The sequence below is a fragment of the Spea bombifrons genome, chromosome 6, assembly GCF_027358695.1.
Source record: "Spea bombifrons isolate aSpeBom1 chromosome 6, aSpeBom1.2.pri, whole genome shotgun sequence".
NCBI lineage: Eukaryota > Metazoa > Chordata > Amphibia > Anura > Pelobatidae > Spea > Spea bombifrons.
The window spans coordinates 40286551-40304433 of NC_071092.1; the positions used below are offsets into that span (position 1 = coordinate 40286551).

At 35.6% G+C, this 17883-nt stretch overlaps 1 protein-coding gene across 1 annotated transcript; it reads left to right on the plus strand.

The window, feature by feature from the left end:
* Window positions 1–9922: 9922 nt before the first annotated feature.
* On the plus strand, window positions 9923–13313 carry DMRTA2 (DMRT like family A2). Its single transcript, XM_053469845.1, has 2 exons — window positions 9923–10845; window positions 12392–13313. The coding sequence occupies exons 1-2, from the start codon at window positions 10410–10412 to the stop codon at window positions 13270–13272; spliced, it is 1317 nt and encodes a 438-aa protein (XP_053325820.1). The 5' UTR covers window positions 9923–10409; the 3' UTR covers window positions 13273–13313.
* The last annotated feature ends 4570 nt before the right edge of the window (window positions 13314–17883 follow it).

Below are 17883 nucleotides of genomic sequence, written 5' to 3' on the forward strand. Positions count from 1 at the left end.
GTGTTTTCTTCACTTACAATTTGACAGGTCAACCCTTCTTCTGTAGCAATGTCCTTCTGCTTAATATGAAACATACCATGTACTGTTTCTACTATCCAACCAGGAGTGTTACAGCCAGTAAATGTTTGATCCAAAAATGTTACTGAGGATCTTTCTCTTGTAAATACCGTACTTAATTAAAGTGATATCAAAAGATCCCAGAATTCACAGATCTATATTCTCCTGTAATCCTAATTAGATTTATCAACACTTGCAAATATTTCTCATGTTACCCTTGGTACCTATGTATGCCATGCAGAATAACATCTTTATCATGATTCTGTGCTAATAGATATTTTAGATAGATTGATATTTGCTGCCAATAATAGGGATTTAAATGCAATCTGTATTTTTGGTTCCAACTATTGTCCCTTCTCATGTGTAGTGCTTGGGGCCCTTAACAGATCAGATTGTCTGGGTAATAACATGGTACTTAAGCCACATTAAATGGTTAATTGGAGAATTCCTACATTTCTGTTGAGGTTGTAACTGGTTTGGACAGTCTTGCTTTAAGTGGGCAGTAAATGGTGTGAAAGTGTTCCACTAAACAGTTTTAAAGTTTATATCCACATTAGATAATTTTGAGTCTTAAGTATATTTAAATGGTTTTCCGGGGATCAAGCTGGGGGGCTATACATTTTCATGGCAAAGTTTTTTTTTTAAGGTTTATTTTTTATTTTTGGAAAATCTCCTTAAATATAACATTTTTTAGTTATAGATATATAGCTCTTCTGTTATACCCCTATGGGATATTTCTCTCCACCTTGCCTGTGACTCCAGTTCTGTCTGTGCCTAATATACACAAACATATGGGATACCCTAATAATATAATGTTTATTTGAACTAAAATCCTGGATATTATGTTAGGAAAAGGGGAGACATATCCCTTTTCAGGACAAGCCAAGCTTAGATTTTAATATGTGTTTTTACAACCCATTAAAAGATAGAAATAGAGATTTGTTCTGCCGAAGTTAACCCTTTAAGTGAATAGAAATTAGGGCATTGCATACATTTGGGAAGCACATACAGGGTTAAGTGTCAATCGCAGATAGGAGGATGATATATTATATTTTTTTAATCTTAGTTGATAATAAAAGGGGTTCTATGTGAATCTCCATGTAATTAGTACATCATGTTTAATTAATATCTGGAGTAATACACGGTGTGTAAAGTGATAGTCCATACTAATTCATGCAGACACTTTCAATCTGTTACTCTGTTTATCCTGCACATTCCTCAAGGAGTTTTAAGCTCAGGGGCCGCTAAGGCAACAAATATCATCATTCCGGAGAAAATCCGAGCAAATCCGAGAGGATCTGTCACTGAAAGGAATAAAAATAGGAGAGCTCAATCCCATGTCCCCCACTAATGAATCAGCCCACAGGGTCTGAGAGACACAGATAGTGGTGCTGAGAGGGTTAATGAAAAGTTCCCATTGTCCTAAAGTGAGGTCATAGGCTTGGAACTTAACTCTTTGAAGCGAGCCACATTGGGCGCAAGCATTCAACTAAATGTGAGCCTTACCTTTAAAAAAACAAAAGTTACATATTTATATATTTTTTAGTTTCATTATTAATTACAATGTACCGTATAGAAATGGCATACATATTTCTCAAATTTCTGTTTTTCAATCAATAGTGAACTTTCCCTTTAAAATATACTATTAGATTTTCATTAATTACGCCAGAATGTAGCCTATACAAAAGTATATATTTCCAAATTTCTCTTTTGATATTCTTGATTAATATTTACTATTTATGATTTTATATACCACCATCATACTCCACAGGGCTGTACAATGGGTTAACATAAATACAATGTATGGAGAGCCTTACAGAGCATAAAATCTAGACAAAGTTGAATTGCGTTTAAATATTGTGCAAAGAGAGTCCAATTCTAAAATAAAACGATTAGACTATAACCCTGTATAACTATTAAGATGGATATGGAAATAGTACTGTTAAATAATTATTAGTAATAATACTATTGTCGGTTATAATATTAGTAGTAGTAGCAATAGTACTATCCCTAGCTCTGATTATTATTATTTATTCAGAATAATAGTACTATTCCTAGCTCTGATATTTGTTGTTGTTGTTGCTATTATCATTATTGTCATTATCATTATTATCATTATTATTTCAGGCCTGTGATGTTGGAGGAACCTGGCTTCCAGCCCCTCACCTCCTCCATCTCCTCTCCATGGTCCTGACACACTCTTGGAATCACAGCGGTTTTGACATTTCAGAGAAAATCCTTTGTGCAAAACTCTTCAAGTTTAAAAAACAAGACCAATACAAGCTGAGGGGCTTAAAGTGGAAGCCTTTGTTAAAGAAACACATTGAGTTTTCATTTTGGACAATAGTGTTTCTCAATTTTCTTCCAAAAAAAAACTGCACCCCATCTGTGATCTGAATTCAATTTCCTTTTATACCCCTTCAATTCACTTTTTTTGCAAAAGCGAAGCAGATGCCTGAGACAGGGGGTGAATCTTAATGATTATGTGTTACCTGAAACAAAACATCCTATCTCTGTATCTAAAGTCTCAATAAATCACAATAAACTTCTAAATCAAACCATATTAACTTCCACCAGGGCATAGTTAAAGGTTGCAGTCTGGGGCTGAAAGGGTTAATGTGTGTTGTTTTATTCTTCTTTTTGATGTATTTTCCCACATATATCAGCATAAAATAATTGTGCAGGATGAAATAGTTATAGAGGGTATATATAGTTCTAGAACCTTTTATTTATAACCTATTTAAAGATTTTCTTTTACTTATTTGGCTATACTTCATGCGATAATGTGTGGCTAATTAAAAAAAAGAAAATAAAATAAATAATCTTATAAACTTAGAAAATTTATAAAAACATAAATGAAAAACGAATATTCGTTTTTAAGTGAATAATTTAAATAAGGCAATCCTCATTTTATGTTCTATATCTCGTATGCAAAAGCCATAAACTTGACATGACAGGTTGAAGAATTAAATATTAAAAATCATAAAAAAATGAAATGTATTTTTTTAACTGATGGAAGGTTAAATTATTAAAAAATACTATTTTATTAAAAACTATATAACGTACCTTAATAGACATAAAAAGGCCACAGCCATTGGAGATTAGAGAACTCTATCGAAATGCCCCCTACCCCCTACACTTATTTTTATAAATAAATTGTTAACCCTCGATGACATATTTCGTATTGCTAGTTTTATATATGATTTTATTGCTGACTATGGATATATATATATATATATGGACCCCAGTGCCCCTATAGGGATATGTTCACTTTTATACGGTTATACAGTCCTTCTATTAAAGCATCGATATTATATATAATAACTGCACACATCCTGATATTTACTATTAATCATCTAGTGCCAATTGCATAGTAAAAGGTAATACCCACTAATATTATATAGTATATTAGGAAGAGCAGCGTTATAGTATAGCAATCATAAGTCTAAGTATAAATCCCGATCGCAGAATAAACTGCAATATTTACGGCCTTTATACATTATATAGGACATTAGAATATTCGTTGGCATACAGTAATTTTTTAAAGATCTCTGTAGTGTATATTGCAGATCATTAGGGAATTGTATTATAATATGTACTGTAATATATTCTTCTAGCAATCAAACATCTACCGTTTATTTGACTCTGCTTAATAGGAGTGATGCATGGTGCAATAATATTTGGAATGCTCGCTGCCATATACTGTGGCGCAGTTCTTATTGGAACCCACTGCGCACAACTTGTTTCAGATCTTGGGAGCTCTGACCCTGCAATAAGGTGAGGAGAGATTGCCTGAGGGGTGACAAGTGGAAGAAGACAACTGCTCTTTAAAGCCCTAAACCCCTTTGAATTGCTGTGGGAATGTTGGAGGCATTCAGCTGAATACTCATCGAGTCCTAAAATAGAGGGGGAGCATCAATTAAAGCAGAGCAGAGGAAGGGTTGCTTTAAGGGGTCAATTTAAACAACTCTCTGAGGATTAAAAGGGCTAGAATGACAATTACATAGCAGGTGTATGGTGACACTGTTAACAGTTTTAATGCCAGAGGCCTTGGTTAAAACATGATAAGAAGTAAGCCTCTTGTGATATTTTTAGTGTTACTATATTATAGATCTGTGTTATTAATTATTTTGAAAAATAAAACATAATTTCACCTTTTCACACTTTAATTATGGTATGAAAGGGGTTACAAAGCACTTATCACCAGACTGTTAGGCAAAGGGTTAAAATCAGGCGGTGAAAACGCCATACTACGGGTGCGCTAATTGCAGCTAAAGGGTTATGTCGCCTTCTAGGGTTAAAAATCCTACAATCGATGGGCTACTGGCAGTTAATGGGTTACATCAGTTTGTAGGGTGAAAAGTCTGCTGATGGGGTAACTGGTGTAGCCCCTTGCAAAGTTAAAGAGCTCGGGTGGCTGTGTTAGCAGTTGCCTCGGTGGGTTATTCTTTCGTTACTGAACTGTCCCTATAGCTTAGAGTTTCAGGGAATCTGGCAGGGAGCTGGGAGGGAAAGGGTATTTCGGTAAGGAAGGTTTACTTTATAGATAATGAGGGCCATTGGCAGAACAGGACTTTAGGAGGAGTGATGAGAGGAGCAGGTGTGTTGGTGAGCAGTGGACCTGGGAGAGTTGTGGTTATATCTCCCTCTCTTCACTGTTGATTACGAGGAGCCATCAGTGGCAGGTTTTCCCAGCAAGAAGGGCTAAACTGACCCTGTCTTATGCATAATCCAATGGTTGAGGAGACTTTGAGGAACTCTCATTTAACTATACATTATACAGGGCCAGACTCCACCTGCACCCAAACTACCACCATACTCTCCATTTAGTGAATAAACCCCATGGATATTAGCGCTCCTCTTATATGGGGCAGCTGAGTGCAGAGTACATGGGTTTGTAGCATAATGCTGGATCCTGCAGCTAACGATCCAGGATAAATATGAACCATCAGTATGGAGTAGGGGGCTGCCAACACTGAGGTATTTCAAAACATGAGTGTTAAAGATCACGTCATACACATACGAGGGTTTGAATTTGAGTCTTAGTGACACTGAGAATCTGCCCTGAGACCCTGAGATTAGGGCAAAAACCCTAATTCTTGCTTGAATATTTCTGCTTGAATGCTGGTGATTCAATTAAGTGTATCTAAGATAAGTCGGGGTTTCCCTGAGGACCAACGTTAAAGCCATTTGGTTAACACATTTGGCCAGTCACTCCATAGAATCTTCACAATGGGCTTTTATAGCTCTTTTAGAAAGTTCCCAGGTATGTTCCTACAAAGCAGGGATGCTGGAAGTCTTGGAATATGAAGAACTATAGCTATACAGGGTCCTGGTACTGGAGGCAAAGTAATACACAGTTACTGGAAGTCATGTAGAATTCAAGCAATATACCTGCTGTGCACTGGCCCATGTTAATGCAAGATGTAGGAAGTAAGGGGCGTCAGGTTGGTGGTGGTGGGACTGTAATGGAGGTTCCAGGCTGAGTGCACCTGTTGGTGACTGAGAGTGTCTAACCACATGCAGTCCAGATCTCCCCAGAGCCCCTCATTAAGATTTGGGGAGCACAGCACTGTCTTGCAGGATGTAGATGGAGTGCACTTCTCACTCCTGGTGCACCACAAACCACAAGGTAAAATCCTTCCATAAAACTGTCTCAATTGTTAAAAGCTAGAGGAGATTACATTAACCTGTTCCCTAGTCACTTTTAATTAGACCACTTGCTTTAATGAGGAAGAATGTAATATGCAATTAAAAGTAGCTCAGTTTAGCACATATTAAATCAGAGGACGGGTCTCTTTAATCAGAAAAGATTTTCACAAAACTGTCCAAAAATCGTGTCCTCCTTTAATTGATGACGGGTTACATATAACACTTAAAACCTCATATTAATGTTGGACATTTTCATAATTCACCATCTTCACCAAAGTCACAGATTAGCCATATATATATATATATATATATATATATATATATATATATATATATATATGTATTTTTAACCTAATTTCTTTATTATAACTACTTTGCGGCATGAAAGCCAGAAGACCATCTCACCAAAACATTCATAACCTCCACACGATGAGTGACGTCATAGTCCTCAAGTAAAAGTAATTAGCTGGGTCTGATTAATTAAACATGAATTCTGCCACATCTATCTTAAAAAATGTTTCCAAAATCATTCTCAGGGTGTATGATTTATAATTATTCAAAGAGAGCCTCCTGAATAAATAACTGTAGTATGATTAACATCATAAACATCCCATCCTATTTTTAATTTCCTGTTTAATTAATATTACCATTAACCCTTTAGCTCTCGGCACGTGGTGGATGGAGCTATAGAACAAGGCTTCGCAGAACACTCCAGCACCTGATGGATTGAGCCAAAGTGGAAAAGCTATTATAGCAGAAATCCTTATTCTTCACATTTTTTTTTAGTACTGGGAGGGGGGTAATGTTCATTATTGTAATATTGGTTTGGAGGTAATTACTTTTAATGTCAGAAAGATTAAGGTTAATATCATCTCTATTAGGCTGTGGCTTGGTAATTAAAAGTGGTGAGGAAGCTTCAGGGAACAGATGGGGGAGTGCTTGCTCTGACTGAGTGGGTAAACACTAGTGGAACACAACAACCCCCAGTATAATATCACCTCCCAACACTGGAGCACAGTTTCCCTATGTACAAAGAGTGATCTGCAAACTAATAACAAATTCTGTTAATATATCTCATTGCATGAGCATATAACCAAGAATATTATACACTTACCTACAGTACTGGGAAGCTGCTCTTGTATGATGTATATATATGTAGAATAAAGAAAGAGTGGGGATCCGAAAGACATAAAAATATACTTTTATAGTATTATATAATTTTATTATATAACATATTATTTAATATTTGTGTAATATATAATCTATTATGTTCATTATAGAAACATAATAATTGTTAATTATAGACGCTCTGACATTTTTGTCAAGCGAAATGTAAAAGTTTAAAAATATTTTTTTGATGATTTCTCTATAATCATTTAGTTAATAGTACCAATATTATCAAGTTTAAAACTAATCACAAAAAAAGCTAGCTAGATATATTTTATTTGGGACAGAATTTTTAAAAAGATGAGGCATATGGTTTTATTTATATAATAATAATAATAATAATAATAATAATAATAATAATAATAATAATAAATATATCACATATATACAAAGATCTATAGAACCGATAAATTGACCTATTTCCAAAGCCCATTCCTGACAACAATATCCAGGGCAGAAAGTGTCAAGAAGAGACAGGGAAAATAAGTGCTCTGCCGCAGACCCCGGGTAAAGGGCATTAGCCTTTATTTGGTGGAACATAAACATTTTATGTCACAGTTGCTGTCACTCTCAGCCCACTCATTATAACAACTGATTGTGTCCCAAAACTGTGAGCTTTCTGATCATCAGCACAATATTATTGTCTATAGTCACTAAAACAATATAACATGTAATAGTGATTATAAATAGCTATTAGCTGCTTACTAAAGATAATGGTATGTTTCGTTTTAATTATTTAAAGATTTTTTCGGTAAATGTTATTTTAGGGGGAAACACAAAATAATTATTCCCACTGAATTTCGAAGTCTCAATTGTAGTTCCTATGTTATGTGATCTCGCACAAAATATTGTGTATCCGAATGAATAGTGCTGATGTAATAAAATCATATTTCCCTAATTAATAGCAGACATAAAACTAATAGGTTTCATAGTTTTATAGTTCATACGTTTTATAGTCAAACCATAAAAGTGTACAAAAATATGCTAATACCATTTACTTATTGATCCAAACAAAATTATTCTACAAAAGATTGATTTAAATGTTATTATTATTATTATTATTATTAATTTGTTCTGGTTACAGATTCTAGTAGATGTACACAGTTTAAACAAACTACAGGTGCACAACGAAACCCATCCATTCCAATCAAAATGTATTAAGCAGTATATGTAAAATATATAGTATATAATATTCGGATGCTAAATATTATACAATTTCCATTATTCTAGATAACCAAACAAAATATCTAACCAATTTACACATATGAATGCACTGTGGTTACATAGAAAATGTATAGTGTATAAAACTTTAACTGCACCCATAACACCAGTCGGTTTATTCCAGATAGAAATCGTATTCATATATAAATTGAATAAATACAAATATATGACACAGAAACACAATCGATAACCGTGCATTAAACCAGGATTGCCTCCCATATGTTTAATGATGGATGAATTAGCATTCAAAGATCAGACTTTTGAGATGGGGAACTATTAATTCCCTTGAGACCATCCCATATAGAAATGAAATGTATAGAAATAATGAGAGATATGTTTCATATAGAATCCCAGGAGAACGAAATCAGAAAAGTAAATCGAGTGTTCCGACTTCTTGAAAGCATTTAATAAAAAGTCTTCTGACCCAGAATGAAAGGGATTTGTAAGATTTCAACATCCCTCTGAAAAGAAACTTTTTTTCCTCTTAACATATTGGTAATAATGTCAAAAATCCATATTCGTTCTAGAAATCATTAGACAGTTTTAAGCAATCCGAAAATTCTATTATTATATTATTATAAAATATTTCTTCATATCAATAAAACCAATTGAAACAAATAATAAATAAACAACAATTATCTATGTCCTGCAAAAACTAAATATAGACATTATTTTTTTTCTAATACATATATATATATATATATATATATGTGTGTGTGTGTGTGTGTATTTATATATATATATATATATATATATATATATATATATATATATTCGTTTGTATCCACGTTTAGATTTATTCAATTAATAATTACATGCAATTAAGAATTCAGATATTTGCCAGATTTCAAGAAAGTTTAATACACAATTAACACTTCATATATATCAGAAATAAAAAATCCAATAAAAAGTTAAATAATTTGTTTCGAATTCTCATTAAAAAAGTAATAGTCGGATTTTCAAAAAAATATAATAGCTCGTAAAAAGCATTTCGTAAAATAATCACCCCCCAAAATCTCTATATCATTGTTAAATGATAGGGTTAATTGTAGATATTTTGCATAAAAACAAATTGCTAATACTCACCCTCCATAAATGTTTTTTTTTTAAATAATAATAATAATTTATCTTCACCATCCCCCTTCATTCTCACAAGACAAAAATCGACCCAAATTGTGAAAAAATAGACAAAAGTCACCAATAGCGTTGAAACATTGTTTTATTTCATTTTTGGAGGTGAAACAGTGTGTGTGTAGAAGGCAGCTGGGTGCTACAAGAGATGGGGGAGAGATCCTAAGGAAATGAAGACAATTTGCTTTCAAGTGTGCAGGGCTCCTTGGAGGATCCGCCTCTGTGTTATTTGAGAATGCCTACTGTTTGACATTCTACAAGGAGGAAGGAGCCAATGGGAAGTGAGCTACCCCACTGGCTGACCAATAGCAACATCCACATTGTTGTCAAAATTGTCTAATGACTATGTAGAGAGCAACAATTGAGAGACAGGGGCTGCTGCTTTGAGGCTGTTTGTAGTTGCAACTTTGTTCCAGAGTCAGTGTTCCTGACTGACACACTTGCAAAGTTTTTGCGTGGTGGACAAGCTACATTTGGACCTGATACCTGACTTTCGGATCTCTCAAATCTACAATATTTTTTTTGCAAAGGATTCAGGGGGATCTGGGACCACCGTTCAAGGTAATCTTCCCACCTAAAGTCCTCAGAGCTACAGATTGAGAATCTTTCAGTTTTTTTCTAATGAGGTTTTGTGCGATTTTTATGGAGAGCTGGGATCCTAAATAGTGAGGGACTGTGGTCATTCTGCTTGGGTTGGTGGAGTTAGGGGCTGGGAGCAGAAGGGACTTATACAGGGTCTTCAGAGTTTTGAAAGGGTCTTCAGGAAGAGTCTTACCGTGGAGTGAATAGCCTGGCCTGTTAAGGGGTCATTAATGGAAATTCTCTTCCATAAAATTACACTCGGCAGATAAGCGAGAAGAAAGTGATCGAGATTTACTAAATCGGGGTCTGACAAAGGCACTTATAGGCGTTTGATAGACAATTTTTATATAACAGTCCCTATATTGGATGGATGGGATCGGTTTATGTGAATTAATTTAGGACTCCTTCATACATATCTATTTCTGCATTATATAGTAGGAGAAGTCTATAGGATTGTCTGTAGGGCTGTCTGTGTTGTAGGGTGATCAGGTATATAGGACCTTGTGCTAAGTATATCAGAATCTATAGGGGATTTGGGCTGTTAGTGCAGCCAGATTTTGGAACTGTCGCTACATAAGTTTTTTTGGGGTACTCCAACGATGGAGTTAAGTGGGGCCCCTTCCAGTTCCCAGGTCCCTCAGAATCCCACTTCTGCCACCCTGCCAGTGACGGTGGCCGGGACTCTGATTAGGGGTCCACAATTACTCCTGAGGGCAGCAGAGAAGTACCCCCGCACCCCGAAGTGCGCCCGCTGCAGGAATCACGGGGTAGTGTCGGCGCTCAAGGGCCACAAACGCTACTGCCGCTGGAAGGACTGCATGTGCGCCAAGTGCACCCTGATCGCGGAGCGCCAGAGGGTCATGGCCGCACAAGTTGCGCTGCGGAGGCAGCAGGCGCAGGAGGAGAACGAAGCCCGGGAGCTCCAGCTGCTCTATGGGACCGCCGAGGGGCTGGCACTGGCTGCGGCTAACGGGATAATTCCTCCCCGGCCAGCCTACGAAGTATTCGGATCCGTGTGCTCAGAAGGAGGTACAGGTAGGCACAGATTCCAACTCACAAGTATTGTCCCCCACATTTACCCTACCTATTGCCATCACGTCTACATACCCGGCATTCTTTATTTCCTCCCCAGTATTTGCCCTGTATAGTGTCTACACAAATAAAGACCACAGGGGTATGGTCAGGGTCTTCCCTTGAAACCAACCCGCATAGCCCTGATAAGTGTCCCAAGAATCCGATCTGCCACCAGCGCCCACCAGTACCACGTTCCGGACATAAGCAGAATCTTCTCCTACCCCTCCCCCCATACAATCAGCTGCTAAAGTACACTAGAAATCACCACACAACCACACATACTAATACAACAATTATTATACAAGTTTGCAGTATAGTGTAACACAGAGTATGTTATGATATACTGATTTATATAGCGCCAGCATAGTCTGCAGCGCATTACAAAGTGGGAGGAAAATAAATCCTTACCAATGGCTATACCAACACACCTCATTACACCTGCTAGGGGATTATTATTTTTGGACTCTTTATAAAATTCATATTATTGTGATCCTGATTGTTCTATATTTTGAATTTTGATGAATAATCCCATACATGGTTATTTAGTAAAATGAATGATAGACAAGATATGTGGGTATTTTGTCTAAATGTATTAAAGGGAGAGTCAGAATATATGTATTAAATAAAAATATTATTTTTAAACTGTAAACTACCTTTTACTAGATACATATATTTCCCCTTTTAATGTATCTAATTCCCGTAAAATTATTTAGCATGCATATATTTTGTACAGAAATATAGAGAACACAAAATGTTTCAAATGTTTAAAAAATAAATATTATACTTAGTGTTATGCAATCATTTAAGGAATGTGGATTTAAATTTCTTTAATTACCCCCTCCCACATTTTCTTTTTTTAACTGGATTATGTCTACTTTACTAAAAAATTTTTTTTTAATGTTTTAGAAGATTACATTTTGTTTGGTGAATTTTAATCCCTTATTTGTATTTAATTACCCCCTTATAATGTTGGCTGTAAAAACATGACACTGACCCTTTTTTAGGACCTTTTGTTAGGCCTCCCAGAAATGCCCTGTTGAGCTATCTTAGGTATGTAAGGAAAAACTTTCACACTGACCTTCAGATGCACTTTGCAAGGTTATCAGTTAAATGCCCCGTACTGACCCCATACTGCAACATTATGGTGTGTGATTTTTAACTAATAATATACCCTTATTATAAGAAGCTGGTGGTAAATCCCTTGTTTTATTCATCAAAACGAGCACCCTTGACGTAATGAGGAATATTTGTACTTTCCTCACCTTGACTATGTATGAGTGACATTTCAAACTTAGATCCCACACTTAACCCCCCTCTCTCGTTTAATTTAGCCTCTAGAAAGGAGGTGATGTCATTGGGGGTTATAGGCGATTACTTTTACCCCATTCTCTAATGTTGGTGGTGTAACCTGTTACAGTGGACCTTGTAAATGTAGGGTTGAGCTTTTAAATGTAGTGCTTACTCTTTATTAACCTTTGCTAACACATTTCTATTGTTATTTCTTCAGAATCCAAGATCCAGAAGTTTGACTTGTTTCCCAAGAATCTGATCCCCAGATCTGTTACCCCTCAGCAGTTGCCTTCTGGTACAAAGCCAGTGACCCCGGACAGTGAGTCAGTTTCGGGGAGCGGTCCGGGGGCCTCTTCACCAGATGTTAGACCGGGTTCTGGCTCTGAAAATGGGGATGGTGAATCTTTTCTGAGCTCCCCCATCTCAAAAGTTTTGAAAGAAGGTGAGGAAAGCCCAAGCTCCATCAGTCCATTGGGGTCTGAATCTGGGTCTGATGTTGAAAAGGATGAACAAGACCCGAGCTCTTCGTCTTCTGTCAGGCAGAGGACCCCTATAGACATTCTCACCAGGGTGTTCCCCACTCAAAAGCGGAGCGTTCTTGAACTAGTCCTGCAGGGCTGTGGGGGAGATGTGGTCCAAGCCATTGAACAGATCCTAAATAACAGGGGCCAGGAGAAAGGAGATGAAACCTGGTCAAGAGATGGGGCACTCCAGAGCATTCAACCATCAGTATCAACTTCACACAGACCACTCATTGCTGGAGCCATCACACCTGCCATAGGAACCTTAGGCAACAGATCTGCCTTTTCACCTTTACAACCCAATGCAACCCATTTTGGCACAGACCCCAACACCTACCAGTTAGGTGGGCATCTAGGACTGAACCCACTAAGGTTGGCATATTCTGCTCACAGCAGAGGACTTGCATTCATGACTCCTTATTCTACTGCTGGATTTATGCCCACACTTGGCTTTCGCCCACCCATGGACTATGCATTCAGTGATCTTATGAGAGACAGAGCAAATGTCCACAAAGACCAAGTGTACACTAATGGACTTTATGGCCCTGTGGTTAACAATACTACAGAGAAACAATGACCACCAGGTTCTACAAAGCAATACAAGTATTTGGAGATTGTGACAATTTGAAGCTCACTCTATTAAGAAGGACAGGGTCACCTTTGAGGAATATCCCACCAGAGCCTGACCATCAACTGATTCTAAAGGAGTCGTTTTATTTTCACCATTTTTTAACTCGAAATACTAATTTACGGATGTATTTAAGCGTTAAAGATAATTAATTTCTTTGAAAAAAGAAGAAGATTCTAAAAGTTGTTTCAAAAATGCACTTTTCTCGTTGAGATATTTGTTGTTGAATTTTCTTATGGACTTCAGCTTGGACTCTGCATTCATACATTAATGTTGCTGTTAACGTTCCTGTTATATATATACATATATATTTATAAATATATATGTGTGCGTGGACAATTTTGCTGTTTTCAGAAGGGACACTAAATTATTCTCATACACTTGAAACCTTTCTACAAATGAAAAAGAAAAAGCTATGGGGGTATTTAAAGAAGACAAGCAATGGACTCAGAAGAACTTTTCTAGAATTTACAGCTGTAGATAAGGTGGAGAAGTGGAACATTATATAGCTGGCTCTTTTTTCTTGTGAATTTTAAAGTATTGCTGTTGGATTAATTGTTTAGGAAATTGTTAACACAATTGTGCATCATTCCATAAACCGTAGAAATAAATGTTATTTTCTAAAACACTGAGTCTTCTCTTTCCTGCTGTGGCAAACACAGTAGAAATAATGTCTAATCACCTTATAATTTTGCTCTTCTTATCCCTAAAGCATGAATTTACTTCATTTCGATATATATATATATATATATATATATATATATATATATATATATATATATATAAATATACATTAAATTCATAGTTCGAATTAAAATTACCAAATTGCAATATGAAGCTTTACATTGTAGTTTAAAACAATTCTCATAGATATTTAGTATTTTGGGCTCTTGGACACACTGTATATATGCGTCATTTACATATAAATGTAAATAATTGAATAATTTCAACTTGATTAGACTTTAATAACATTATAACATAAAAAAAACCGGAAACATAAATAAAAACAAAATGAAAGGTCCCTGTGGTTTAAAAGAACTTATTATTGATCAATGAACGGTATACAGTTGATCAACTATTCACTAACATAGTTTAACTCATAATTAGACATTTCCTTTACATTATATGTCCTGCTTTAAATACATAGATCCCGGCAATTACTAAATAATATTCAAATGTTTGCAGACTTTTTAGATAGAAATAATTTTTCCCCGTCTTGATTTATTTTATTTTCCTCTCCGTAGTTCATTTCAGTTCTGGGTATTGACATTGTGATCGGTTAACTTTGATAAATATCGATTAAAACGAAGCTTCTAGGTGATAGAAGCTAATGGATAATTGTTTAGTTTATAAAAAGCTTAATCGAGTCAATTCCAGGCATCTTTCTCTCTATAAATAATAATAACACTAAATCAATACAGATTCTGGCAAACCCTGAATTTATAGCTGAGCAGAAGTCCCCAAGCACTAATAGCGCTGAGAGATCCTAAAAACGCCTTTTTTGTTTTAAGCTCTTATGTCACCTGATGCATTTTAAAAGCGTTTTGGATAAATGTAAGGTAAACCTCTGTAAATAGAAGATTCGCAAACCCTTCCTGGGAGCTGCCAAAGGAGATCATAAAGTAAACTTTTTTTCAAGCCCTGGTGAAACTTAATATCAGACTGAGAAAACTATTTAATAGAGGCAGGCTTTATTAGTGAGCTAATTTGATTGCGTTCACTAATTCCACTTTAATTGGAGAAGGGGAGAAGTTTGGTTTTTAAGTGCCAGGTTTTAGCTAGAATAGGAAATGATGGCCTTGATCATGTGTATAATATATATATATATATATATATATATATATATATATATATATATATATATATATATATTATCTATGTATCTATGTATGTATGTATCTATCTATCTATCTATCTATCTATCTATCTATCTATCTATCTATCATCTATCTATCTATATCTAGATTTTAAGGGATTTTATGGGATTTTAAATTGCATTCTGACTTTGGTATAAAAATTGAGATGCATGTTAGTGATTGAAATTGGCTCATCTTAATTACCCACTGTTCTGACAATTGAGAGGCTAAATCATTTTAATTCTGCCCCCAAATGTAGGCGAGGCTTCAGACATTTAAACCTATGGCACAGCAGGAGGTATGATCTGCGACTCCTAGGATGCTCAGCCATCAAAAGTCACATAGGGCACATCCCTGCAGGGACTAGAATAATTATAATATATATATATATAATTATATTACAAAAATAAAATAACATAAAGATAGAGAGGACAAAATCTTTAGAAAGTACACAATATATTTGAAAGTTTACACCAATTTTATCTTTCCCTCAATACTTATTCTGATCAAACTATGAACATACAGGATATAATGGTGTATCCTATTGTATGCAAGCCCCATGGCTACAGTATACATAAAAGCACAATACAAATGTACATAGATATACACATGCCTAATGTGTATCAAATGCTCACGAATAAGGTGTGTAACAAAACAGCATAATATGTAACAAAAATAGATATAAATGAATCAATATTTATCCATATAACTTAATCAAAAGCTTTTTTTTTTTTTTTTTTTTTTTTAAAGTATGCTCCACATAGAAAACAATGGTTTGAATCAAGTGAAATGATCATTTTTAGTTATCGGCAGACATGATATTTTAGTTTGATTGAAATCTGCTTTGTTTATATTTAATTAGATGACTATTTTTAGAGGTAGACTCAAATATTTTTTGATAGGGGACATTAATTTCCTAGAGCCACCTGTGTTTATGATAGTATTTTTTTAAAAATAAAGATAATATCATTCTCATGAAGTCCCTATACTGTTACATTATTTAGTGCATGGAAGTTAGGGGTTAGGTAGGTTTTCATTTGACCTCATAGAGTAAGCAATATGAATTTCATCAGAAAAATCTAATTATAGTTTCCAGGTTTCAGACTGGGAAGCTCACATTGTTGGTATTGGGGCATCTCCTTGCCACAAGACTTGTTTCCAAAAGAGAATGGAACAAAAGAGGGTGTTAGATAAGTGGAATGATATTCCAGCAAAAGTGGCAGGGGGTAATAAATTAAGGACATTTTAAAAAGCATGACATAGAGAAATGGTTATCCTGAATCTAAGACAAGACCAAGGATTGGTTAAGGTCTAAAGTCTTTACATCAGCAAAATGGGCAGACATCTATTGTCACGTAGATATACATTCATCTTACAGTACAATGTTATTGGTGTTGAAATCAGTTATCTCTCTTGGGAGTGTGGGATTGAGGATTGCCCCCCTTACCAAACTTTCCTTGGTTTATTGTTCCATGGCAGGATTTTATTTTATAGTGTTGGAGTTCAAATTGGGGAAGCCTTGACCATTTGTCTAGAAAACATACATTTTCACATTGCTGACCAGCACATGTAAAGTGCTGCCCCCTGCAGTATGTAGAATAAATACAAAGAAGGGAATCTGTTATTTATATACTATACCGGTATATAACAGAGTAGCAAAATGGAACGTTCATCTACCACACCAAATAATGGTTTAACTGGATAGTAAAACAAAAGATGTTCTCCAGTGCAGGAAGAAAACGAATTATTAAAATAATGTAAAAGGGTTAAATTATCAACAACTATAAACTTAGCTGAATCAGCTTGATTATACTGACACCTTGTGGTCAAACGTAGAACTTCACACAATTAATTTCTTTTCTAATGCAAAAGCAGGCTTTTGAAACCCCCTTAACATTTGTGTTTGACCATGTATGTGTATCTTTTTTTTTAAGCATATCATTTTTAACTAGACACATTAAATAATACGTATTAATGCATTGTATGTATGTGGTTTATAGAAAAACGTGACATGTGACCTATGGTCATCATAATGCTGCTTATATATGTGTTCAGGGGCAGATCTAGACCCCATTATCTACATAGCAAAATCTTTTAAGGCATGTAAGGACTTGCATATGATATGCATATTGTGTTTTACATATGGTGTGACGTATGCTGGTTGTAACTCACCGCCAGCTTATTGAAAGGTTCTTGGAGGCTGTGAGTTTTTGTTGTACCTCGGTATGAGTCTTGTCTTGTTTTTGAGAAAAGTCTTGGTGCTGTTCTTATCAAGGCAGTAAAGCACTGTTGCTTCTTGGCTTTTTGGTTAAGATCAAGTGTAGTACCCTATGGGAAGGGGGGTGGGGACACTTGATCCTCTGGCCTTAGGGTCAAGATAGCAAGGAGCCCGAGGTGCTGATTTGCCCTGGCTGAAAGCCAGAGTCACGAATGCACAGCAATTTTGGACACTGCTACTGCAGTGAAACTCGAACCAGAGGGGTCTTTCCTTTCGGGGATTGACCTGAAGTTCAAAGGAGTCTTAACCTTTGGGGAGAGACTCGAAGATCCAGGTATGAGCTCAATTCTTGCTTTGAGTTACTAGGAATTGATTGGTTGAAGCAGGTTTATTGACCTTGCCAAAATCAGCACTGCCAAGACACTCAGTATTGCTTCTTTTCTTGCTTTAATCATACCAATTATCATATTGTTTTGCAGAACAGTC

Bases quoted from the DNA above. Each gene is read 5' to 3' on its own strand.
- DMRTA2 (XM_053469845.1), top strand. From the start codon at position 10,410: ATGGAGTTAAGTGGGGCCCCTTCCAGTTCCCAGGTCCCTCAGAATCCC. The intron at 10,846-12,391 runs GTAGGCACAGAT...TTATTTCTTCAG, and splicing joins GTGCTCAGAAGGAGGTACAG to AATCCAAGATCCAGAAGTTT.